Source organism: Orcinus orca, chromosome 8 (genome assembly GCF_937001465.1).
Source record: "Orcinus orca chromosome 8, mOrcOrc1.1, whole genome shotgun sequence".
Classification (NCBI taxonomy): Eukaryota; Metazoa; Chordata; class Mammalia; order Artiodactyla; family Delphinidae; genus Orcinus; species Orcinus orca.
This window is the reverse complement of record NC_064566.1, coordinates 23,446,803-23,474,060: the sequence shown is the minus strand read 5'-3', so window position 1 is coordinate 23,474,060 and position 27,258 is coordinate 23,446,803. Positions and strand designations below refer to the sequence as shown.

The following is a 27,258-nucleotide window of genomic DNA, read 5'->3' as shown; positions in this document are numbered from 1 at the left end:
CTTTCCTCCCTGGGAACACCAACCTACTCATGAAGTATACACATATATAAATTTTAATATCTCCAACTTATAGACAGGATGACACATAAAACCAGCGGTCGACACGATGTGATAAAAACTCAGGAATAAGTTAAATTCTAGAATGTCGGTGTGATACAGGCTAGCAGAATGTGATGGGAATGGGGTGGGCAGGAGGCTCACCAAGGAGTGTTATTATTTTAAAAAAACGAAGAAAAACTGTGCCAAAGACAGCTATCATTCTACCCATGGCTGGTTTTAAGTGTTGCAAAACTTATTTCCATAATTTCACTCAGGTAGCTATGAATCAGATACCTGCCACAGGACAGATGCGAGAGTCTCACGGGGGATGGAAGAACCTTAGCATCTCCTCTCTTCTGTCTGCCCCACCCTGATTAGTAGCAATTCTCAGATACATGGAAACTTACTAACATTTAATTGCGGCCGCTCCCCACACCAAGCTCAGGAGTCTTTGGAGAAACCAGTCTGGCCATTCAGATGAGGAATTAGTCATGTCAGCTTTTGCAACTTAGACATAATGAGTTCGATGTGCTTAGAAATTTCAGACTCACCACCATTCCCATAGGTCTTGCAGGGTGATGCAGTATGTACTGTCACCCCTGGCAGGAAAGATTAAAAGGATTTGGGCTGTGCATTTTAGCCAGCACTGCATTTTCAAAAACCTGTTGGCTTTAGCTCCTCCCTCTCTGCTCTTCCCTTGCCTCTGCCTCTGCCCTTGTAAATGGTATTTTCTCAGCCCACATCTCATTTTCGGAGGCATTTTATATTGGAGAGAAATCGTGCGGTAAGTATTCAGCCACCACGATGCTGATCGAAGAGGCTGGGTGCTGTATGTTGTATCTGAAAGAGCCTCCGGCTCCAAACCGCTCCCAGAAGCACCATGGTGGGGCAAAGGGGCTTAAGCACTTCTCTGCTGCTTCTGGAAAATTCCTGAGCTAATGAGGCATTGCTATCTACTTAATTACTCTGACTCCCATTTTAATGACCGTCGATTTACTTCCACTGGCAATGGAATTATGCCTGAGATGCTCATGGGATAAGATGCATTGTATATGGCATATAAACAAGGCTTTGTGTTTAGAACTATGAGGTCTGGCGTGAGGGAATCACAGGAAAAGGTGAGGCCAGGAAAGAAGAGGAGGGGTTGGGAAATAAGGCAGGTTTGCCATTCGTGGACTGAAACGAAGAGCCACCTATTTCTGTCTGATGCGAGGCAGTCATTTTCTGTATTTTCTGGCAAATAGGAAGGTAATGGCGGGCCAGAGTGGGTCTCACATCGTCAAGGGGTCATTCTGTGACTTGGGCGTCCCTCTGCTTGTTCAAACTGGCCTGACTGCTGACCATAGATTTTATTGGAAACTAATTTTTTTTTCTTTCATGAATCGATTTTTTCAAACACTTTTTATAGAGCTCCAAAAAAATCACTCTGTCTTCATCAGCCTTGCTGGTCCCTTTCACTGTCCCTCTGCTGTTATTTTTGGCTTTCCCATAACTCAGTTGTCGAAACCTTGTAGCATCCCTGGGGTGAACTGAAGGAAGTATTGCACTGCATGAAATGTCCTTCGATGGGATATTATGAAATCCCTGCTTATAGCCTTGCGGGTGGATGACCTCTGGTTTTTCTTTTGCAGGTACGGGTTCATAGATGGGCACGTGGTGATCCCACGGATCCACCCCAATTCCATCTGTGCTGCAAACAACACGGGAGTGTACATCCTCACATCCAATACCTCCCAGTATGACACGTATTGCTTCAATGCTTCAGGTTGGTTCCAAGTGGATTGGCTTTGTGTTCTGGGTTGCTTCTGGCCTGCCAGCCTTCAGCAACATGGCTGACAATCTTGGTTTAAGTGGGGATTCGTGTAGCCTCCATTCACATAACAGATGTTCACTGAGTATCTCTCCAGGAGAAGAAGGATTCCTGCTTCCAGGGTGCTTACCTACTAAGTTGGAAAGGCCAACAGTGAACAAATACATATTAAATAACTTACATAAAGTCAGAGTGTAACAAGCGTTACAAAAAAGAAAGCAGAGCAACGGGCTACAGAGTGCTGGGGATGCTTTGTTTTCCTGAGAAGATAGTCAGGGAAAGTGCCTCTGAGGAGCTGGGGATAGGGAGAGCCCTGAGCGAAGCGAGGGAGGGAAGCCATGGCACCGTGGATAGCAGTGCAAAGCCAGGCCTGTGGGAGCATCATGGCCTGTGCTGAGAGTAGCAGGGAGGCCATGGTGGATAAAACCCGGTGATCAGAGGGGAGAAAGCCAGGGAATGAAGTCAGAGAGGTAGGCAGGTGCCAGGTCGCATAGGGCTTTGTAAGCTATGGTAGAGAGTTTGGACTTTATTCTCAGCGTGATGGGAAGTTATGGCAGGGTTTTGAATAAGGGAGTGACATGAATCGAATCTAATGGTAGCATTGGGGCATAAGCCAAATGGCTTCGCTTGGAGGTGTTTGTTACATGTTGGGGCTGGAGAGAAGGCTGGGAGGATATATGGTAGGGCTTTGACCTTCTTGAGTCCTTACCCAACAACTGAAAACCCAACAGCTAGAGAATAAGAAAGCCAAGTTAGGATATGCATGCTGGGCTGCTGGCCAGGCTCCCCTCCCTGTGTAAGGGACTTGCTTCCAACCACCAGCCTGGAGACTCGTGCTTACAAGTCTAATTCAGGCCCTAGCAACATCTTGAAATTCTGTGCACCATGGGTCTTCAGGGTCTTTTGAAGAGAGTCAAACCCAGCAATGTCAAATTTTTGAATGCCAACCATCAAATGTCTTACTTCAAACGGGGCCTTCTGTTCCCCCCTGGAGGTTTAAGAGTGTGTGAAGGGGAAGACGGAGTCACAAGGCAAATGTGGTACATCTTGTTGACATGTCAGTTTCCTTAAAGGTAGGAAGGAGATGTTAAATTAGCTGGAAGATGACTTAAGATATTCCTTATATGAGACAGATATTATTACATGATGACTTAAGACATTGTTTTTATAAATCAAACACAGATATTACATATGTGTAATATGTAGTAGAATATAAAGTCTACATGGATTTTTAAGCTTAAATAGGGCATCAGAGAAAGTGTGAGGTTACATCAGTAGCTTTTGGCTTCCCCACCCATCCACTGTTGTGTGAGCAGCAGGGATGAGAGTGGGAATTCAGAAGGGAATTCTAGCACTTAGGAGAAAGAGAAAATATCAGGGCTGGTTAGTTGAAATGGAGTGCATGAGGCCAGTAAATTATGTCAAATTTATACAGGTCACTGAACCGATGGAGGGGCACTTAAAACGAGGAAAACTACAGAGTGTTTACTCTTCCCTGTTATATAAGCAAAGAACACAAATGGAGTTTGACCCAAGGAGGAGAGTCCAACTGAGGCTAAACAATACGTGGTCGCTATCCAGTCCCCATACCTATACCAGAAAGTCTATTCTAATAATATGATGAGAAAAACCACATGCAATTCAGTAGGAAAGAACCACATGCACTTCAGTAGGAAAGAGACACAGAGCCACACGTGTTCTAACTAGGTTAGCTTAGAGGTCAGAGGTCGGAGGAAGGCTTTGGGAAGGCTTCGTGCTTTAGGTGAAGGGGTTGGTCACGTGGAAAGGGCAAATTCAAGGCTGCATACTCTCCAGCCTCTGGAGAGGCACTGCCTGTTGCTTCTCCCACTGAATCTTTTCGGGTGAATGTATGCAATAAATTATGTTGTAGTGTATGCACATTGTCTCGCCTGTTTTACAAGTTGGTGTCCCTTGCTGGAAAGAACCTTCATTCAAAAAGGGAGAAGCTCCCACTGTTTTATCGCCTGGAGTTGAAGCTGTCTAGGCCAGTTACTGCTGAGACTTTTCTCCCTGTCCTTTTTGCCCATAGGGTTGGGCCCATCTTCAAAGAAGGGAGTGAACGGTACTGATGAACTTTCCTCTTCTTTGGGGAGGTTAGTTCTGTTAAAAAGCTTGAGATGTCCTGGGGGGGTAGTGCGTGGCAAAGCAGCTGTAGCAAAGTAGTAAAGTTCAAAGCGATGGTTTTCCTTTTCTCATATCTAAATTTACTCAATATGGTTAGAGCACTTTTATCAATTTTCTATATGTTTTTAAAAAAGTATTTATTGATCAACGACATGCATTCAGTAGTGTGTTGGGCAGAGTGGAGTTAGAAGGAACCAGAGGGCATATTTCTTGTCTTGGGATTTAATCTTGTTGAATTCATGAGATGAAAAATAAAGGAGCTGGGGAAGAATGTTTATCTAAGGATAAATACATTCTAAATGTCTTGGTTTAGAGTTGAGTGATGGGAGTGTTGAGTGAGAGACAGATCTTGATAACCTTGTGCTCTGTGCCAACGATCCCATTGGAAAGATCTTTGAATCCATCTTAGCTTGAGACCTACAAGCAAGTGGTCAGGACCTGGTGATATGATCCCGACACAAATTGGCTACAGGGACCAAAGCCAGCTCCATCTTAGCAGATACTTTCTATAAGCTTACAATTTCAGCAGTGTTTTTGTAAAACACAGCCTATGGTTTACAAATGAAGATAAGGCTTCCTGCTTTTTATTGCCTCTTTTCTCAGGGGTCAGCCCCAGCACAAGTTGATGACTTCTGTGTTAACACAGAGAACTGACCTGAATTAGTTCATTTTTGAAGTTTGCATTCAGTAAAATACCTCGCTCTCTTTTGAAGGAGGAATTTAGGGGAAGATTCTGCATTCATCTGTTTATTCATTCACTCATTTATTCAACAAGTATGTATTGGGCATTGAGGAAGCTGTCTTTCTATGTCACTGAGTGATTGGCTAGACTGAATAATTAACATTTCTCTTGGCCATTTTGGTGTGGTGGGCGCAAGGTTTCTGAGATGCAGCCTATCAGGAAGCTCATCTCAGAGTCTTTCTAACAAATCCTTTGGTTCAGGGAAACCTCACCAGGCTTGATTCTCCCAGCAGTGCGATGCTCATTAAACACAGTGAAAGGCTGTCCAATGACGCCCTGTATCTGACATGGGAGCGTGAATGTATTAACTGCACATTTGGGTCAGCATCCATCTTAGTATGTTTGCCAGACTTGATGTTCTTTATAAAAGTTAGGGTGAATTGGAGCATGAAGGGACTCCATTCGAACCAATGCTCTCACCATTTGCAAAACTGTCTTAGTGTTTTTGACATCATGCTTCATTCTGTTACAACTTTACTCCTGGAAATCCCCAGTGTACTACTGTTACCTGCAATTGTGTTTGAAATTGGGGGAGGTTATTCCATCCCTGCCACTAAGAAGCCATAATCCAAGGCCTGTTTCTGGGTTTGAGCAATATAATAATATCAGAAACATCTCATAGGTCAGGACAGTTTCTGGTGGTGTCCCCAGAACAGATTGTGTAGATACTCTGCAAGATCTCCCAGGTTGGCTATTTGCCCTGAATTTCAAGTGAGGGAATCATTGGGAAAATTTTTTGAAAACTGTAAAAATCTAAAGAAGTATTATTATTGTCTCCCATGACCTGTGAATTCCTCAAAAGCAGACACAGAAATGTTTATCTTTTTTCTCCTCGTTTATAATGGGATCTGTCATATGTGTTGAGTAAATGCTTAAAATGAGTAAAAGAACTGATAGATCTGAAACTTCCTTTAATCATTTCTTATGGCATTGTCATTCAGGGTTCATCTGGATGTTTCTTGACCTGTTTGTATTTGCAGACCATTTTGGGGATTAATATCTTAGGTATGTTTACTGGAAGAATGGACTGTTGGGAAATTGTATTGGTGTTTTTTTTTTTCATTCATTCAACAAATATTTGAGTGCTTCTCTGTCCCCATCACAAATAAATTGTTCTGGCCAAGAAAGATGAAGTTACTACTCATCTTGTGGAGTTTCCGTATTTCTGTGGAGGTGGGTGGGTGGCAGAGGGTAGGGGATGTGAGATGTGACATGAACAGCCATCAAGTAAAGTGAATAAGATAATTTTAGCTAGCAGTAAACCTGAAGAAGAAATGAGAACAAATATGCAATGGTGATGGATGTGGGAGAGTGGTGAGAGGCTGGTTTAGATTGGATGGTGAGGAATGGCCTTACCAAGGAGGTGACTTTCTCTTTGAAGAGTCTCTCTTCAGAGAAATCTTTTGATCAATGCTTGCAAGAACAGCTATTTCTAAGACCTGCTCTTCTGCAGTTGAATATATAAAGCTGCCAGTTAGTTTCACTATGAGGCCAAAGAATAGGCAGGTAAAGGGCATCCCCTTTATCTGTGGGAAAAGATGCTTCTAGAAACTGGGAAGCAATCAAACCCTGTTTCATTTGACTTGTGTTTTTGTCCAGTGTCATGGGTACCCAGCAATTTATGGCAGGACACTTAAAATACTTGTGATAACAGACTTCCTTGTGATAGCAGTCTGCCTCCCTCTATCCATCCATCCATTTATCCATCCATCCACCTACCCATCCATCCATCCATCCACTCATCCATCCATCCATCCATCCATCCATCCAACCATTTGTCCATCCATCCATCTATGCATGCATGCATCCATCCATCCACCCACCTATCCATCCATCCATCCATCCACCCATCCATCCATCCATCCATCCATCTATCCATCCACCCACCCATCCATCCATCCATCCACTCATCCATCCATCCATCCATCCATCCATCTATCCATCCATTCATCCATCCATCCATCCATCCATCCATCCACCCATCCTTCCATCCATCCATCCATCCATCCATCCATCTATCCATCCACCCACCCATCCATCCATCCATCCACTCATCCATCCATCCATCCATCCATCCATCCATCCATCCATCTACCCATCCAACCATCCATCCATCTACCCATTTATCCATCCATCCACCCACCCATCCATCCATCCATCCACCCATTTATCCACCCATCCATCCATGCATCCATCCATCCACCCATCCATCCATCCATCTCTTTGTTCTTTCCTCTTTGCCAAGAAGCAACTCTGGAAAAAACCAACCTAACAAATAAGTTTCCATTTTACATTAAAGCACGCACACACACATACATATACACAAACACATACACACACACACACAGAGTATAAAAGCTGTAATACACAAATGAATCCAATCTTCCTATAACAGCAAAGCCAGTTTAAAACTCTCTGAGTTTTTAGAGCTCAACACAAGGTCCAGTTATGGAATAGAGCATTTGGGCAGGAATGGAACCACTGGTTAAAGCATTCTACAGGCTTCCTTTAGGACTCATGGGATGGCAGGCAGGGTGGAACTTTCAGGGTCTGCTTTCAGAGAGCTTTAGACGTGCTTCTCAAAGGGCTGCTCTTGTAACATTTGTGGGTGATCAGGCAGGCCCAACGTACAGTCAGAAATTTTATCCCTGAAGAAGGGGGGGGGGAAGTAGAAGATAAAGGACAGTAAAGATAGAGGACAAAAGAAAAAGAAGTCAGAGGCGCCTGTAATGAGATAAGCCAAAACAGAAGCCTCAGGAAATACTCTGGGCACCCGGACCAAAGGCGGACAACCTCAGAAACTATATGGGGAGAAGCAGTCTGTATACGGTAGGCACTTAGGAGATTTGTTAAATAAATTAATTTATACATTAATTAAAAGATGAAAGATTAGTTTTTTAAAAAAATATTTCTACTAAGTAAATTCTTTGTTGATTATTTTAATCTTCAGATTCTCATGCTGTTCATGTTGACAGGCATTTGATTGCATTTGTCGGCTGTGTTTTTCCATCATTTCTGTAAATTATTGGGATTACACGTGATTTCCTCATTATAGTTCATACATTTCTTTATTTTAACAGTTTTACAGTTATTCCCATATTAATTTTATAATAATAAATTAAAAATAACTTCTAATGTATACCTCATTAGAGAAGGACCATGTCTATCGTATTACTGTTGTATCCCCAGCTTTCCACAGTGCTTGATATAGAACATATACATTTGTTAAAGAATGAATTTGTTGGCATGGGGAGGGGAACAAGTAAGCTTCCAAAAATGTGTGCAGCAAAATAAAAGTGGGAAATTCGTCACCAAGGTCAGAGAAGTTCCTAGGAAACTTAAGTTTCAGAAGAAGAGAATGATTTGGGATAAGTTATAATAAAATACCATCCTAACTAGTAGAAATGGACATCAGTTAGGCTCCTATTTTTTTCAAGTTCTTATGCCTTTTTTTTTCTTTTCTACTTCATAGCTCCACCTGAAGAAGACTGCACATCAGTCACAGACCTGCCCAATACCTTTGAAGGACCAATTACCATAAGTACGTATCTCTTTTAACCTTGATTGAGTTTTCCTATTCTTGGAGAAAGGATGAGGTCCATTTTCTATGTTTTATAAAATAGCACTTATTTCCCTAAGGTTAGGGACAGTGGCTATGATTTACCATCCCTTCCCCTTTTCCTTCGATGACTTAAAACTGCTCTCTGGTTTACCCCAATACATTGTTCCTCAAACATCAGTCATCTGAAAACTACTTTCACATTTTTTTGGCATCTCTGTGGACACAGAACTATCTTTTACTTGATATTTTTCATTTAATTGACCCATTCTTTTCTACTTAAAATACATTTAAAAAAACTGCAAATGGAAAGCCAACATCTCTGGTTATAAATAAAACGTAACCTTAAAAATAAATGTAAGAAAAATTAAATGATGTTCTTAAATTCCAGCTGCTGAAGGCTCTGAGTCTGAGCTATGTTCTCTTTCTCAGAGACAGGGATTGATAAGGGTCAGGGGTAGGGACATTCTGGCCCCCCAAATTTTCTGTTTGATTTAACTGGAGTATTGAAAAATGATAATAAAGGATACAAACTTCCTGATAAGCGTTTCAGCATGATTTACAACATGTCGACCTAAAACCATCTTGATTATCCTCAGAAGTAGGCAGCTGGCACTGTGGAAAACAGAATATTTCAGCCAGAACTTTCAAATAGGTCAACCTGTTAACCTTGACCTGATCGACTCTGAGCCTCATTTTTTGAGAAGTATCACAGTGACGAGGAGGCTGGATTTCTGCCTCCTAAGAGCCAGACCCCTCCGTGTGCATGGGGACAGTGATGATGGTGGCAGAGGGACCAGAATCGTCCTGGACCACACGGTTCCAGCCCCCCACAGTTAGGAAAGAGATTGCCCCTGGCCTATACCTTGGAAAAGGAAGGGGAGGCCTGCACTGTGAGGTGTGCTGTCTACATCAGGCCTGGTTTGAAATCCTAGTTCTTTACCACCCGGGTGAGCTGAGCCTCAGTTTTCTCATCCGAGTAATGAAACAACATATGAAATTTGTCATGAAAATTAAGAAAGATAATGTGTCTGATGCACGCCTGGCCCATAGTAGATGCTCAATAAATGCCCCATTTCCTTGGTCCCCACAGATCTCTCTCAAAGTCTAGACCTGTTCAAGTTTAGTCATATTTTCTCGTCAGAGCTTTATCTGCAGAGATAATTAGGGTGATTGAGACTTTGGAATGTTTTCAAATTTATGTTTTATTAATAGTTCTACTTGGGCAATCTAGATAGGCAGACAGACAGACTCATTAGTCCTACCAATGCCATACAGCAGAAAATCATTTCCGCTAAATGCGGAATGAAGTGAGTGACCCATGCTTGAAGGCAACAAACACATTTAGAGGAGAACGATGAAAGAAGTCCTCCTTGCTCTTTCTCCTCCTGTCATTCTAGTCATCTGCTTGTTTAAACCAAAGACTTTGACCTTTGTACACATCTGTGCTTCTTCATTTTAGGTTGAATTTCACAGAAGATGGCAGAGGCTCTGTCGATATTTAAGCATGCTGATTTCTTAGCCAGGACTGGAAGTTCATTTAAACTGACAACATTTGCCGCTTAGAAAGAAAATTTAATTCTTTGTGGATTTTTAAATTTATAGGCATACCTCAGAGGTATTGCGGGTTAGGTTTCAGACCACTGCAATAAAGTGAATATTGCAATAAATTGTTTTGGTTTCCCAGCACATAGAGAAATTACATTTATACTATACTGTAGTCCAAGTGTGTAATAGCATTATGTTTTAAAAAAACGTGCCTTAATTAAAAATATTTTATTGCTAAAAAATGCTAACCATTATCTAACAACGCAGAGTTTCCACAAGCCTTCAAGGTGTAAAACACAGTATCTGTGAAGCTATAAAGTGAAGCACAAATAAATGAGTTATGCTTGTATATTCCCTGCTGAGACCGATCACTTCTTTGTCTCCTATTTCAAATCCTTTCTCGAAATTGGTGGAGTTAATAGCAACAAATATCACATGCACTTGAGAAGGGAGGGTAGGGACCAGGCAGGAGAATTATCACTTATTGAGCACCAACTCTGTCTTGAATACTACGCTAAGCACTTTCCATACAACATATCATAGCAGAAGGTAGTATCATCCCTATTTTACAGATGATGAAACTGAAGCTCAGAGGGTTACCTACCTTGTCTAGAGCCACACGAAGCTGGGATTCGAACCTGGGGACTCCCAAACACACCCTTTTTCCCCCACCGCATTTCCAGGGTGTGTGGGTGGGCAGGGAGAGTTCACTTTCTTAGTGTATCGGTCACTCTATCCCCCCAACTAGAGAGGTAGTTAGGTGTTGGTTTGCTTCATAAAAAAGAAAAATAGCTCTGAAGTCTTCTAAGATAAGCCACAGTTTTCCTGCAGTTGGAAAACGTCAGCTGTCCAGCTCTGAAAGTGCCTTCTCTGTCTCCCAGCTATTGTTAACCGTGACGGCACCCGGTACACCAAGAAAGGGGAATACAGAACTAACCCCGATGACATCAACCCCAGCACCACTCCCGAGGAGGACATGAGCAGTGGATCCTCCAGTGAGAGAAGCACTTCAGGGGGCTACAACATCTTCCACACCCATCTTCCAACCGTGTACCCGACCCTGGACCAAGATAGTCCCTGGGTCCCCAGCAACCCAGAGACTACCCCAGCTACCAGTAAGGAGAATGAATCACTGTGCTTTCCAATAGCGATTCGTTTGCAAAAAACGTCTCTGCTCTTCCTGAGCGATCCCCGCTCACCTGTTGATTGCCTCCGTCTCTAGAAGGTGGTGACATCACCTGGGGAGGCGGGCTGCTGTGGTCGTCAGTGCACCGTATGCATTGACTGCTACTGCCTACCTTTTTTTTTTTCATCTACAAGAAGTACCATATTGGAGGTTTTTCAGAAGAACTTCCCTTGTTCTCTTGTCCCAGAGGTATGGTGACAGTTCAAGCCTGATGCAGAAGCTATTTTCATTTTTGCATGTTTCCTTCTTGTTCTTATCCATCTGTGGATAAGGTTGTTTTCATAAAGTTGTGATCATAGCATATGCATGCCATTTCATCTGCTACTTTTCTCAGTTTAATTTTATATTTTTAGGTTTTAACCTGATTTATATTCATATTATTAATTGAGTAATAATTAGTCATATTCACCACCCATGATTTGCTAAGCATTTTTGGTCTAAGGAAGCATACCTGAAGGAGTTATCTGATCAAAGTAATCTGCTTAAAAGTTTGCTATCCCAGCTGGTAGGGGAAGGTTCTTAATTCTTGCTTGGTTATGTGGGTGTCATTACTTTGGGACAGCTGGAGTGCAAATATGTAAACACTGCGTTAGATTTCTTTGGGTTTTTGGTCCTGGGGCTTCACTTTCATTGGGAGGTGTTTATATTTTCCCCTTGTCTCCTTCTCTGCTTCCTTCTTTGCTTTTCCCCTATGGTTTGTTTTAAAACAGGTTTCCAGATGGGCTGCGTTCCTTCTGTGGAGGATTATTCACGCTCAAATAGGGCATCTGCTTCTGCAGCAGCTTTCCTACTATGGTGTAGATTTTCTCTTTTCCTGGCTACGGCTCTTGAGGGGTGGAACTCGGGTCTTCAAAGAGTGTGGCAGAAATTTACTGGTTTGCAAATGCTCCAGACAGGGCCCTTTTCTATTCCTCATCACCCAGAAGCCAGGGAAATCACCAGAGCACTAGGATTTTTTTTTTTTTTAACATCTTTATTGGAGTATAATTGCTTTACAATGGTGTGTTAGTTTCTGCTTTATAACAAAGTCAATCAGCTATACATATACATATGTTCCCATATCTCTTCCCTCTTGTGTCTCCCTCCCACCCTCCCTATCCCACCCCTCTAGGTGGTCACAAAGCACCAAGCCGATCTCCCTGTGCTATGCGGCTGCTTCCCACTAGCTATCTATTTTACGTTTGGTAGTGTATATATGTCCATGCCACTCTCTCACTTCGTCTCAGCTTACCCTTCCCCCTCCCCGTGTCCTCAAGTCCATTCTCTACGTCTGCGTCTTTATTCCTGTCCTGCCCCTAGGTTCTTCAGAACCATTTTTTTTTTTTTTTTTTTAGATTCCATATATATGTTAGCATACGGTATTTGTTTTTCTCTTTCTGACTTACTTCACTCTGTATGACAGTCTCTAGGTCCATCCACCTCTCTACAACTAACTCAATTTTGTTTCTTTTTATGTCTGGCTAATATTCCATTGTATATAGGTGCCACATCTTCTTTATCCATTCATCTGTCGATGGACACTTAGGTTTTAATGTAAGGTTACTTTCTCAACAGTGTCTTAAATTTCTGTTAGCATCTGGCTGAGAAGGGTGATACAAATAGGGTTGGGTTGTGATCATTCTCCTCAGATTCTTTGAAACATTTCAAAAAGCACATATTTTCAAACTTCCCATGATTTCCCAGATTATTAGCTCTCCAAAGATTGTGTCACTGTATTGTCTGTAATTCCATGGACAACCCTTCTTGAGAGAAGTTTCTGCAGACCAGGCAGGTGGGCTGCTAGTTACTTGCTGCTTCTTGAGTTCCCTGCCTTCATAAAGTAGCCACATTGAAGGGGTTTATCATCAGGACATGCAATTTTGTCAGATGTTGGCAAACGCAACAACTAGTGGTCTCAGCAGGAAGCAGATCGGGTCTATCCTAAAGTACCATTTCCCACCAAAGAAGAAAATAGTGACAAAAGATATCTTGTGGGAACCAGATGAAATTAACATTCAAGCTGCTGACAGCCTATAGAGAAATAGTATTTCACATGTCCTTTAAAAAATGCAATGAGGACATTTTATAAACATTCATAGCACATCTTTTAAAGGACCGCGCCTCTCCTGCCTTAGTCAGCAAACATATTTTGAAGACCTACTACGTACCAAGCTATTCTAATGCCTGGGACCTATTGGTAAACACCATTAGAAAGTAATATTGAGGAGAAGAAGGATTAGTAACCTAGTCATTCATTCAACTGGTATTTGAGGTCTTCTCTGTGCAAGACATTGCTCTAGTTACTAGGGACTCAGAGTTGGACCTACCTTCACGGAGCCTATATACTGTTCAGAAATCAAGGAAATGATTTAGTTAAAAGTATGTTTACTTAAATACAAATAGTTCAGGATTGGGGTTGAGAAAAGAATTGTGTTTTCCTCTTTCCAGAGCGCTTAGTTAAGTTTCAGTAGTTTAGGAAGAGAGAGACTTGTATGCCCAGCAGAGTGAGTCCAGAGCCAACCTGAGAGTCATGGAAGTGCTATAGAACCCATTACGGCAGCGCCAAATAAATCAGCTCATGGGAAGAAAGGTGTCAAAGAAAAGAATCAGGTAGAAACTTGAACATAGCGTATGGTGTACTCAAACAAGTTAGCGCTGGTTCATGAATAGACCATAGTTTCTAAGCCCAGTGAGGAGAATCCCAAAACCTCATGAGTGTTGGACTCAGAGTTGGGACTTACCAGGAGGGAGTGATTGCAAATCCCCTCTAATGCGTACAGGAGGGCAGAAGTCAAGAGGAGGGCTGGCTGAGCACAGAGAAGAGTATCTTTGGCTTGTGTGGCTGATTCCATCCTTGAGGGTCCTTAGTGGGTGGCAATAGGGAGAGCCAGTGAGAACGACCATCTGGGTAGGTTTTGACTTCCAGCAGGCTTTCTATTATAAATGTTGTTTTTGGAAGTGCTTTCCTGGAGGCATGTCATAAGCCTTTCTTCTATTGGTGATCAGGAATTCTTTGGAATCCAAAAACTTAAACTAATTCAGGAAGCAGACTCCTGCCTTGGAACTCTCTAGTTCCTTGTCATCTGGGTGTAAAAGAAAAATATATATGTGTGTGTGTGTATATATATAAATATATATATTTAAAATTTTTATCATTATTATTATTTTTTGGTCTGGCATGATCTACTTGAGTGGGGAAAATTGAAAACTCTGCTGTCTTGGCAGTAGCTTTTTTCATTTTCCCCAAATCGCATACACCTCTTTTTAGGAAGACAGAAATAATGCCTATTTCTGTCTTGCTTTTGTATGTTTGCTTCCTGTTGGTCTCTATCTGATGTACTATAGGGTGAGGGTGTCCAGAGTTCTGCATCTTTAATAAAGTTACTGAGGTAAGAAAGTGGTGGAAAGTGGAAAATTTGCAGATTTTCCAAGGGGATGCCTAGGTTTATCTGGGGGCATCAGTGGTGAAATTGGTTCCAATCTCTCTAGTCTATTCTGTGCAAATGTGTCCTTTGTAGCATAGAGCATGTTGTGTAGGTAGTTGACATTGGGTGTGTATAGAGTCAAAGCTTTTAACCTGGAGTTCATGGACATCCAGTAGGTTCAATGATAGGCCAGAAGCTATTTAAGAGCCACCAAAAATATGCAAAACTTTGAGAATACGTATGTGTAGGATCTGTTTTTCGAGGAGAGAAGCAATAACTTATATCAGATTTTCAAGGGTGCATATGACTCAAAATGGTTTTTAAAAATCTCACCTGGTTTAGATGTTTATCCTGATGATCTTTGCCATTCTTCTTCTACAGGGAAACATTCTCAACTCAAGTCTAGCTTGAGAGTCAAGTGGGAGATTTCAAATTGCAAAATAGCACCGATTATCCTTTCTCTAATTTGCATAGAGTCCAGAATTTCTCTAACTTGGGCAGTTGTGTTTCTTTTCGGGAAACACATTCTGAATTAGAATTAAAAGTGACAGAAAGTGTTAGATGGATACTTGACAAAGCTTTATCTGATTTCAACACTTTGAATACACACCCTTTGCAAAGTTCCTGCTCAAGTATAAAGCTTGACTTGAGATTAATGAGTGTGGGTGGAACTTTGAAATGCCAGTTGTCATCACAAGCTTCCTGGGTAAAATGATAGACAGATCCAAAAGATACAAGCAAGCACCTCTAAAGATATTCCGAAAATAAATGAATGATCCAGTTCATGGCTGGGTCACCCAATCAGGTAGCTATAAAATCTCTTTTCCATCACGGTTATTCAGTTGCTACTTGGGTTTGTTCTGAGCCTGTATTGAGGGGTCTCCGTTTGAAGAATGGGTAGCACTCTGTGGCTATCCATACAGAATTTGCATTTCTGATGTTGTCCTGAGATTCTAAGAGACTTTAGGAGACTGGAAAGATAAAATCAGGCCTCACTCTTCCCTAATCTTCACTCTATAGTATATGCATACATTTTATATAGACAGGACTGAGAGTAAAGGTTTTCTAGAAAGACCTCACAAAATGATATTTTCATAATCGATCCAGTTACTTCAACGGTGCCCTCAAACAGCCTTCTTCCACATATCAGGGGTTGCTGGGGCTATGTGTGTGGGAATGCAGCAGCTCAGGAGCAAAATAATTGGATATGGCCCCCATTTGGTAATTCACAGCCTCAGACTCAGGATCAGACAACAACAGCAATGGCAGGTCAACTGTTACGTCTTTTGCTTATCTGTTGTCCTAAATGCCAAGCCTTTCAATGTTAACAGAAGGGACACCATTATCATGCTGAAGTTTCCTACTGATGTTCTGTCACCATCCTGAGAACAGGATCTTGGTACCATTTCATTTAACAGAGAGGCCCACAGATCTGGGGACATGACTGGATTCTGCCCAATGTCCTACTTGTTTTCCTTTGGCAACATGCACGTAGAATCAGAATTATTTTTCCTTCAGAGCTTCAATTAAGAGATTAATTCAGAACATGTCCTCTTGAAAGAAGTCTATTAGAAAATGCATACTCCTACTTTCCACTGATCTAATTATCACAGCAAGTAATAATAATAGAGGAAAATACTGATTTACAGATGGAAAGTATAGGCCCTGAACAATTGTTTGGACATCTGATACCTCAACTATAAAGTGTGGGAAGTGACCTGTTGCTTTATATCAAAATCTAAGCCTCTAAAAAGCTCCCTGGATGTATGACTGTTAATTCTAAATCAATATAAAGTGTTTTTGAGAGTTTGAGAGCTTTTGCGGAAAAAAGATTCAAAGCCTATAACAATGGGATATTATAAGCATACCTTCACTTACTAACTTTCGTTGATGGAGGATATGGCCATATTTCAAAATAATTAAGCATTTTTTATGCAGGAAAAGAGTTATGAAAATGGTCCTTTACATTTGCTTAGCTTATAATACATTGAATAAACTGTATTTTTTATTTTCACAAATACTCCTGTGAGGAAAATAGTACTGATGTTATGTTATGATTGCATATCATACTGATTAAGATAATGCTGGAGAGAGAGAGAGAGAGAGAGAGAGAGAGAGAGAGAGACTGACTGCAGAATTTAAAAAATGGTATTTTTTAAATGTTGACAATGTTCATCTTCATAGTACAAACACTGTGAAGGAAAAGGTCTTGTCAGTACTTCATCTTGTGACACTTCTGGGCTTTCTTGATAACTGGAAAAAAGAAATCTAATTCACTTTACTTTTGTACTTGGCGATTTAATGATGGTTTCAGCCTCTCTGCTTGAACTTTTTTCAGTTTTTTGTCTACTATTCTCTACTGTTCTTCTGATGCACATCATGGTTGCAGAAATGGCAGTCTTTGGAAGTTTTCAAGTCAAGACTCTTGCTTCTGGTCTTGTTAGTGAGATCATTGGGTCACTTCATCTTCGTTTGTCTTTCCTGATTGATTATCCTATTTTCAAAAACTGGATCTCAAAATGTTCTGTTCTGCTTTGCAAAATCTAGTGTTGATATAAAAGCGACCATGGGCAGGGCTGCTAGGGAATTTGGATGCCAACTAAAGTGGAATGGCATCTCTTTCAGGCTTCCACCTCATGTGTCCTTCTTGCACGTATCAGGGGTTGCTGGGGCTATGTGTGTGGGACTGCTGGCAGAAGTGTCATACCCTAAATTCTTGCAGGATGATATTGGTTGACCAAGATAGAATGTGTAGAAGATGATGCGCGAGGACTCATCATCCTTTAGCATCAAAGACTCTCAGATGTGGAGAGGATCTTAAACAGTCTCGTTCCATCAACATTTCCAATCGTTTAATCTTTGACACAATTTTCCTGCTAAGTGCTCTTTCTGATGGTGGGGGTTATAATACTTTCTGTATAATATTGTCATTGTTGGAGAGTTCAGATTATTACCTTTTTAAATCTAACATCTGGAAGAATATTGATCTCCCTGAAATTCTCACCACAGGTCCTAGTTTGACCTTTTAGGAACACAAACAAAACTTTAATCCCTTGTTTATGTTATCACCTTTCAAAATTCAAAGACAGCTCTCATGCTCTCCTCAAGACTTCTCTCTTGATTAATCATCCTAACTTCAGACAAGTCAAGGTCTGTCCAGCACAGCTTTTTCATCTTCAAGTTGAGGAGCATGAACCAGATGCTGTTTAAGATCCTTCCATCTCTGACATTCTTTGAACCCTGGTTTGGGCCTTGGAAAGAAATGGAACTTCTGTGCTTTTTCCCTTTCTTTCCGCCATCTGTATCATGTATAGATGACTCTTGAGTGGTAAAAGAATGAAAGCACATACAATGCTATTTCTTAGGCACTGATAATTAACCTTTCAACAATCAATTCAATTATGGTTACAACAGCTGTGATGAGCACTAGTGGTACAACTTCCAAAACAGCAACCAAGAGGCAAGGAGCCCAGGATTGGTTTTCTTGGTGGTTTCAGCCATCAGCATCCAAGATTCATCTTCACACCACAACAGTAATGGCTGGTAACGAGTTATTATTATCTCATTTCTTATGTTTTCTTGGCAGTCTTCAGTAATCTTCATTAACCTCGGGGATACTGTGAAAGTCTAAAGTTCATGCTGGTTTCACAAATGTTTTTCATGACCCTGAGATCTATATGTTTGACTTCTTAGTACTAATAAGCAGATTTCTTCTTTCTATTCTATAGAATTAATGTAGCCCAGGAGGAGGCTAATATGGGAGCTGGAGAAGGGGGCTAGGTCTTTCTCGATGACAGAACAGAACTTTGACTCTGAAAGATGTTCTAAAATGACTGAAGTGATAAAAAAGTTCTTGACTTTTCATGAGAAAATGAAATAGCATCGGGAGAGCTCACAAAAATCTCCATCAGTGGAACTGTTTTTGGGATAGATACTCGTAGGATGCAAAGATAAATGGTCATTCTGAAAGATAGCATGAGTCTCATTCAAAATATAGGAAACCCCTTTCTAGTAAAGAGACATCTACAGTAACCACTGCGAAGAGGTGGAAGCTTTCCATCTCCTTTCCTAGGATTGCATCCAAAACGGAAAAGTGAGAATTTTCCCAAATATTGGCTACAGTCCATTCTAGTCAACCCTTTCGGTTGACTAATAAATGCCCTGCAAAATTTCTCTGTTAATTGACTAATTTTGTTTTTTTGGCTACATGCTAAAGTATTGATGGGAACTGCAGTATAGCTTTCATTTGCGTTCAGAGCTACAGTAATCGAATGCTAGAGAAGATCAAACCTCATAGCTGGGTGAATAGCAAATAGTGAATACAACTAAGGGATTTTTAGAGATGACTGACGTGTTTAGATTCCAAGGTTTTACTGAAGGTGGCTTGATAAAACAAATAGGCACGTGTGAAACCTTTTCGTTCTATTCTTGACGCCCTAGCTTTCATGGCATATGGTTAATAAGCTAATAATAAATGCATCTGAAAGCATGGGGCTGTGTTTATTGGCCTGTTTTTTCTTTTACTTGTTTGGTAGGGTTATGTCCATATTTATTCTTTTAACTTCCTTAAAAAGAGTGTTCAGTTGTGAAGATCATAGCCAGCTGTTTTTAGATCTATACATTAGCTTCAGAGACCAGAATATAAGAATTTGGGGTATAGAAGTCAAATCTCTCACTTTCTTCTTATGATCTTGGGAATCCTTTTATACATTCTGTGCCTGATTTTCTTCCTTTGTCAAATGGGTTGCTTGGCATCCAGCTCAGCCACTAATGCAAGTCACCACAACAGGTACGGATTCAAATATCATCTCAGCAGGCTGGGAGGCAACTGAAGAAAATGAAGATGAAAGTGACAGACACCCCAGTTATTCTGGATCAGACATTGATGATGATGAAGATTTTATCTCCAGCACCAGTAAGAATAATCAATTCCTGTAGAACCATCTATGCCAGGCTTATCGATTAATCTGAGTGATGCCCAAGAGTATCGATCTTAGGAAGTAGTTAATATGAAAATTGAGCATAAGCCTATGATCACAGGTTAATTATACCTTGATGAGATTATGAAGGAAAAAACTGATTTTTTTTAATGGAAGCCAAAATATATTTGGAGGAGAAATGGAAAAAATATCTTTTATAAAATTTCTAATGCCTCAGGTACTTCCTGTTTTGTTTATTTATGTGTTAAAGCTGAGCTATGTAACAAAACAGTGCCAATTATTGAAAACAAATAGTGAAACCATTGCATGATAGTATCCAAATTCGTGACAATTATAGAACTTTTTGAGAACAGAGATGGAAATTGAGCTGAAAGGTCCTTTAAAAAAATTCAAAGGTTGGTCTAATATTCTGCCAAATGACTGAGTTTCCTATACATACCTGTCATGATCTGAGATATTGCTGAACTGAGATGAGATCCTGAACCTGACTCTTATCACAGCTCTGCCTTTTTTTTTAGAGAAGATGTGCCTTTGAGGTGCTACATGAGCTCTCTCAGGTCACAGAAGTCCTGTCCATCCAATTGGAACCTGAGGGTTTCATCCCCAAAAGGACAGCACCCCAGGAGGGAGGGGTCCAAAAGCATAGCTTAGGCCTGAGGCATCTGAGTATATGACATCGATACAACAAATACTCGAGATGAACTATATGCTTTATATCTAAGCTTTCAAGTAGTGTATTCCTTAGTTGGACACCCCTGCAGAGCTTAGAGAGCTAACAAAGAAACTCTCTTTAGTTACTTCAAAAAGAAAACCAAATACCCCAAGACACTGGAGCTTTACTATTATACTGTCTGCTGGGTTCAGGATGTGACCACATCTTCTAAGTCGGGCATCAGGAAAGATGTGGTCTTGACACTTGAGAAACTAAACCCTCTTGAGTGGCAAGCCAAACAGATCAACCTGAAAATAAATCGTATCATCAAGCTCCAGGGGAAAACTTCCCTTGATATTATTTCATCTCTGTGGCATATTTTCCAATTTCAGCTCACTTTTCTTCTTGGCACCTGTGCACGTAATTCAGCATGATGCCCTCTTTCTTCTATAGGGGTATGATAACTGCCAGTTTTTCATGCTTACTGAGAATGTAGTTAATGATTCTAAACCTGATTTTATTAACTTGTGAAATAGAGCTGATAGTATTATAGTTCTGAAAAGAGTTTTGTATTATTTGGGTATCAAAATAAAGTTTGAAAGAATTAGGATGTATTTGCAAATAACCTTTCAGAAAAGACATTGATTCTGATTTTGTCCTGGTTCTTCTGTCAGGTGCATCTCCTCTTCCAGCCCTATCATTCTGGGTGACAGTATCAGGGCACTGGTGGATGTATGCCCCTTTTTATCTTTGGGGAGCTGCTGTGATGGTGGTTGGTTACCTATGGTGTTTTCTACTGAATGTGTGCATCTTGGTTTTCTTTCATTGGCTATGAATGGCTTGCTCATGAAATGCTTTGTGTTTGATGAGAATACCATAGGAGTTTGATAAATATAAATATTCAGCAATGTACAGCTAAATCACATGGCTGTTCTAGGTAGATATTCTTTGTTAGAATCAACTATAGGAAAGCTCTGACTGCGCAGGGTGTTTCTTTCCCCACCAAAACTACTCATGATGTAAAGTGGTCATCATGGTATAACTTTTCAGGTATCTACTCTTCAGCCTGAGGCTCTACATGTAGCACACTTGGCAGTGTTACAGATTCCTTGGGCTTTCCATTGCAGAGTGTCCTTATAGACTGCATGGACAGGCAAAGCGCTGACGTCTTTGGTTCTCCTTGGTGTAGGGCTGGTGTTTTCAAAGCTGTTCTTCCTGCTGCTGCAGCTTCTTTGGCTGCTTTCTCCAGAAGATCTCATGTTCTGACCCCTACGTGTTCTCTGACAGAATGCAAAGGACACTGAGATGCTTAACAGTATGGCTGAAGCAAGCTGAAGGCACTCTCTGCTTTCCCTTCATTTCCACTCAGCCATCTATACAGCCTGGTATAGATGACTTACTCTATAGACTAAAGAAGGGAGACATATGCAGAACAAGTGGTGAAGGCTCAAGAAATAACATTCTCCTAATTACTTCAATCATCATTATCACAGTTTCAACCACACCACGGGTTTTTAACCACCCACAACAGAACCAGGATTGGACGCAACCGAGCCCAGGCCATTCGAATCCAGAAGTATCACTTCAGACAACCACAAGGATGACTGGTAATGGGTTACACATACTTAATTAAAGACTTTTTTTCCCTCAAAGTCTTTGATGCTGCAGAGGTCAATCATCGGGACACAGTGGGAAATCCAGTTAATATCTCATCACAGATTCTTAGTGAACTTTCATGAGGATACTCAGTTCAGCTTAGGAGTCATTTGTCAATTATATCATCTGGGCACAAGACATTGTATGTTGCTTCATTATAAAAATGAATACGTGGCTTCCCCGGTGGCGCAGTGGTTGAGAGTCCGCCTGCCGATGCAGGGGACACGGGTTCGTGCCCCGGTCTGGGAAGATCCCACGTGCTGCGGAGCGGCTGGGCCCGTGAGCCATGGCCGCTGAGCCTGCGCGTCCAGAGCCTGTGCTCCGCAACGGGAGACGCCACAACAGTGAGAGGCCCGCGTACCGCAAAAAAATAAATAAATAAAAAAATAAAAATGAATACATTAAAATGGTTTGTGGTGCTGCTCTTGGTAAAGTGGTTGTAGTACAATAACAGGTAATCATTAAGAAATTTCCATGCCCGTTGGTTTTCTCTTGGGAGATATTAGTGAATTCACTCAAAAGTATTAAGAGGAGATACTCAGAGGTACTATTTAGGCATCGACCATTAGATGGCATGTACTTTAATGAAAAAACAGAACAATCAAAAGTTGGTTGATAAAAAGTCACAGTGTATATAACCATCATCACGACAGATGTGGACAGAAGTAGCACCAGTGCTTATGGAGAAAAATGGACCCAGGAAACACACTCTTCTCTCAGTCACCATGGATATCATGATGAAGAGGAGACCCAGCATCCTACAAGCACAAGTAAGAAGGATGGCAGTCATCAGTTCTGGTTTAGTTGAGTTAGTGAAGTCACTCCAGAGAATGGGGAAGACTTTTTTGCAGACATTGGCTACATCTTCTATTTCCATGCAGTAATTTCTTTTATCCCCAGAGCATGAAAAGCTGCCAGATCTGCACACAGTTTCTTAGAAATTGGAATAAAATACTAACTTGTCAGGTGGCCCAAAAGGCCAAAATGTTTAAAAAGTTAAAATGTTTAAAAATATCTGACATACAGTTTTTGTGTTAAAGTTTCCCACAGGTTCCATTTGGGTAATTTGTGTGTTTTTATGGAAATGTATGAAGAAGAGTGTGTTCTTTTGATGCTTAGTAGTGGGATCTGGAAAGAAAGCATGACAAGTGCAAGGAGCTTTGGAATTCTTGTTTTCTATAAAGATCTTTGATGAATTCAGTTTCTTTTTCACATTCTGTTCCTTGCTGCATTGTAGAAAGGCATCCCTTGTACTCTTTGGAAGAAAGTCAATCGCTCAGATGGTCTATATATGAATTCCTTGACTGTTCTTTTTTTGTTTTTAAGCCCAGGGTAACTTGGGGAAGGCTTTGACGCTGTTATTTTTACTTATGTGCAAACATCTCAGGTTTCCTAAAACAATTTCAGGTCTCACTACTGGCCTATGAGGATAGGACAAAAAAGGAAGTAAGAAGTGTATACTCTTCTTTTTTTATCTATCTCTCAGAGAGATGCCTATGATGTTTGGAATAAAAGAAGCTTTAATTTAGGATAACAGCTTGTAGCATTTTAGAAATTATGGTTCAACCATGATTCTCATAGCCTTGAATACTCCTAAAGCAAAAATGTAAGAAACAATCACTTAGAAGCCAAAGAAGTTTGGGAATCCATGGTTTGAGGAGGTCTTCAGACAACAGAAGAAAAGTTTCAGACATCAGCTAGGACTGAATAGGTTACTACCTCCTGGACATTGTACTGAATACAGCCATCAGGCCTATATCTCATTATTGACCCCAACAGATTCGATATACGCATGTGGATTATAGGCTGAGTTAACAAAAGAGTCTTCTGATAGAGGAAGGACATAAGAAACAGAAGTCTCTTCAGAATGGGATTCTGTACCAGTCCCTTTGGGTCCTAGCAGTGTATTTTAGAAATTATTTAAGACGGTTAATACTTAAAAAGTGGAAAACTAAGAGGCTTGGAATTAATGATCCTATTGTCAAAAGGTGGGGGGGAGGGCCATGATTACTGGAGGGTAGTTGCAAAACGGAACATAACAGAACCTAACAGAGGGAAAGCAGCACTGCTGCAGCAATTCTTTTATCAGGACTTGCAAAACATAAGTGATTCTGGGCATTATCAAAAGAACATTTACAACTTCCAGAAGAGAGTCATTTGCAATGGAAATCCATTACTCTGCTAACCCATATATTGAAGACAACAAGGGGTTACTGGATATTTAAAGGATCATTGTGTTTTATAAAGAGAGAGGTAGAAGTAGTATAGAATAGTGTGTGTGTGTGTGTGTGTGTGTGTGTGTGTGTGTACATTTTTTTTCCTTTTTTTTAAACTTTAAGTATGCAGTCTATGTTTTGAGTTAATTTTTCTTTTTTTGTAATTACACCCAGTGTTTTCTCTAACTTTATTATTTGTCAGGAGGTAGTGATTTAGTCAGGGGGAGGTAAAACTTAAGATTTTGGGGTTTTTTTTCCCTCCCTCTGGATAACCAGTTAACCCCAGGGATGTTTTGGCCAGTGCAAGGGTGAAACAAGGACAGTAAGTTTTATTTTTTAAATGTCTTCACAGTTATCAAATCATGCATATTAATTTCTAAAATAATGAAATAAACCAGTTTTACGAGTTGCAAAATATACTTCAGCTTGGCCAGTTTATACACTCTCCTTTTTTTTTCTTTTTTTAATTGAGGTATAGTTGATATACAGTGTTATAACACTCTCATTTACTTGATGAACTAAAACTTTAGTATTAGTCGCTACAGATGAAAATGTCAGTGGCTTTCTGATTTTTACCAAAGGCACCCCATTACAATTTCATTTCATTCATTATGCCCTTTTTAAAACTGGACAATTACAGCACTGAGCGTTTGAAATTTTAAGCCTGTCACACACTCCTACTATTTATATAATGCCAAACACTGGCTAGAAAAGTTTTTCTCCACTGAATTAATTTTCTTAAAAAGTCATTTTGGCAATTTTAGATGCTCCATAGACATAACTTTGTAACATGTCAGTGGGGTAGCATCTCAATCATTCCCAGCATCTTTCATGCTGGGCACATGCACTTCTGGTGTATTTCCAGTGTGTGCAATTATGAGTCATGTGACCACCTTTTGAGAAGGCTTCCTACTAGGCTGGTCTTGTCATGGACTGTTATAATATACTCCTCCCTCCAAAATCACTGAAGACAGGTTAAGTTTTTTCAACGAACATTTCTCTCAGACAAGATGTATGAGGCCATAGACTCTAGTAAAATAAGAATAATACTGGAATTCATAGACCGTGGTCTGGTCCTAACTTTGTACCAACCTGGCTATATGATTTTGAGCAAATCAAATCTTCTTTGAGCCCCAGTTTTCCCATCTGAAAAGCTAAAGTATCGGGCCATTTGATTTCTAATATCCCTTTCAAGAGTATCAGTGGTGTCTCTCCTTCCTGCTTTCCTTTTCTACCTTCTCTCCCACATGTATATGCTCTTAAGGTAGAAAGATATGTGTTGGTAAGGAAATTAATTGAACAATAACAGCTCACAATTGACATTCTTCTCACAGCCCGGGCACCCCCTACTAGTACAACGGAAGAAACAGCTACCCAGAAAGAGCAGTGGTTTGAGAATGGATGGCCTGGGGAATATCCCCAAATGCCAAAAGAAGACTCTCATTCAACAGCAGGGACTACTGGTAATGGACGGTTTCACAGGCAGACTTGGGTGAAAACTTCCTCTGGGGTTAAGTACTGGGCATTGAAGACAGTGAACAAGAAGAGTTTGAAGGAAATGTCACAAGGTGTTACAGTTCCTTAATCACTTACCATTCAGTCAACACAGAGCCAACCCTTAAGTGCATGCAACAAATCACCAGAACAGAAATGGATACAGGCACATAAGGAGACACAGAGAATATGCCCTTACGTACGTCACTTTCAGATCTAATTTTGGGCATCCCCTAGTAAGAGGATGCAGGGACTCCGATCTTATAAAATACTCCCTTTGCTTTTGTAAAGGAATCTGCTCTATGATATGGGTCCAGGCTTTACAATACAGTTCTGTGAAATCCTGGGCTTGTTAGAAAGCTTTTGGTCAGAACCTCAGTAGTCAAAGAAATGGAGCCAGACATTTTGAGAAAAACACCTGTCTGGTGTCATTTGGCCCTTTGTCATGTTTGTTTGGAGATTTCTCCTTGAATGTACAATGTTTTCTTCTTAGATTTATAAAAAACACCTCTTCTCTATATTTGAATTGTGGGACTGGGGAGATTAGACCCAATCTTGTCAACATTTCTAAGTGATGCCAGATAACTTGGCTCTACCAGCTCCTGTGCATGATTCTTTTGTCTGTGTGACAGAAATATTGAAATGCATGCAAGATGCATTCTTGCAAAACAATGTGAATTCCATATCGTTACTTAATATCAGTGAGAAATATCCCTGTGTTTTTATTTGCAATATAGAATGTAATGCATGATGTTCTTCTGGTGTGTGGCAGCTTCTGAATGCATAGCTGGCAGAGCAGTGGATTCAGTGACTGGATATGTGGTGTAGTTTGTTGCTAAGGGTCTACTATTGTCATCTTTTCTACCTATACGTCTTCAGTGGCTCAGAGTGAAGCCAAAGCACATGCTGCATTCTTATATGCCACTGTGCCATAAATCTCATTGTTAGAAGGTGATGCTTCTAATAGATTCCACTCATGCTTTTGAGATGAATGGCATTTACTTTCATGTTTATCTCAAGGGAAGCTGTTACCTGATTCCTTCTCTAAATCACTACTGGCCTGATGTGCATTTCACTGGGACGTGGTTGTCTAGGAATGACATCATGTGTTTGGACTTCTACACTTCCTCCCTTAGGGGATGGTGGCAACATGGTGTGGGTAAAGAACTATTTCTCCTCCATCTTCACTCGATGTCTATAACTTCTCATCTACCCACTGGAGAAGTCGTTAATGCTTTTGTGACCTCTAGTTCACATGCTGATTGCTAGGAAAAATGAGCATGAATGAACCTATACCTGCTGAAACATTCTGCAACTTCCTGGCCCTCTATATCCGGAAGACGGTTTCATTGTCTTGTATAGAAAATAAAGTCTTTAAAAAATCAGTGTATCCCTGGCCAAATGTCAACTAACACTTTGACAATTGCTTGAACTGCATTGTCACAGCAGCCTCAGCCCGTGACAGCCATCAAAATCAAAGAGTGACAGTGCAGAGCCAAGAGGACCGTTCCTGGACTTATTTCTTCGACCCAGTCTCACATCCAATGGGACGAGGTCATCAAACAGAAAGAAGGATGGGTAATAATCTCTGAGCTTTTTTATATGTTATGTTTTTGAAAGCCCTCAAATGGCTCTTTTCCTAGAAATATGCCCTTGGCTTTAGACCATTCTGCTTTCCTAAGGAACTTTAAGTTTCTTCAAAAATTAGTTTTCTTGGTAAGAGTGATATGCACATGCATCTGAATCTGAAGTCCTAGGTGAGAGTGGAGAACTTGGCGGGAAGGTTAAAGAAGGATTAGTCCTAAGATGATGGGAGTGAAAGTCATTTCCTCTGAAGAGGAGTAGTTTCAAGATTTCTCTTCCATTT

The 27,258-nt window shown here is 40.7% G+C and overlaps 1 protein-coding gene across 21 annotated transcripts in view; it reads left to right on the top strand.

The window, feature by feature from the left end:
- Positions 1-27,258, top strand: part of CD44 (CD44 molecule (Indian blood group)) — an 86,590-nt gene that overhangs the window by 37,113 nt on the left and 22,219 nt on the right. For 4 of the 21 annotated variants that reach the window (XM_033410597.2, XM_033410550.2, XM_033410582.2 and 1 more), the window contains exons 3-11: positions 1,671-1,804; positions 8,209-8,277; positions 10,725-10,958; positions 17,848-17,976; positions 19,223-19,348; positions 21,519-21,632; positions 22,335-22,451; positions 25,232-25,360; positions 26,838-26,969. In XM_033410597.2, the coding sequence (XP_033266488.1) occupies positions 1,671-1,804; positions 8,209-8,277; positions 10,725-10,958; positions 17,848-17,976; positions 19,223-19,348; positions 21,519-21,632; positions 22,335-22,451; positions 25,232-25,360; positions 26,838-26,969 (1,184 nt within the window). Of the gene's footprint in view, positions 1-1,670; positions 1,805-8,208; positions 8,278-10,724; positions 10,959-15,540; positions 15,703-17,847; positions 17,977-19,222; positions 19,349-21,518; positions 21,633-22,334; positions 22,452-25,231; positions 25,361-26,837; positions 26,970-27,258 lie in introns of all 21 variants that reach the window. The other 17 variants (XM_004264006.2, XM_033410639.2, XM_033410637.2 and 14 more) reach the window with 12 other exon arrangements.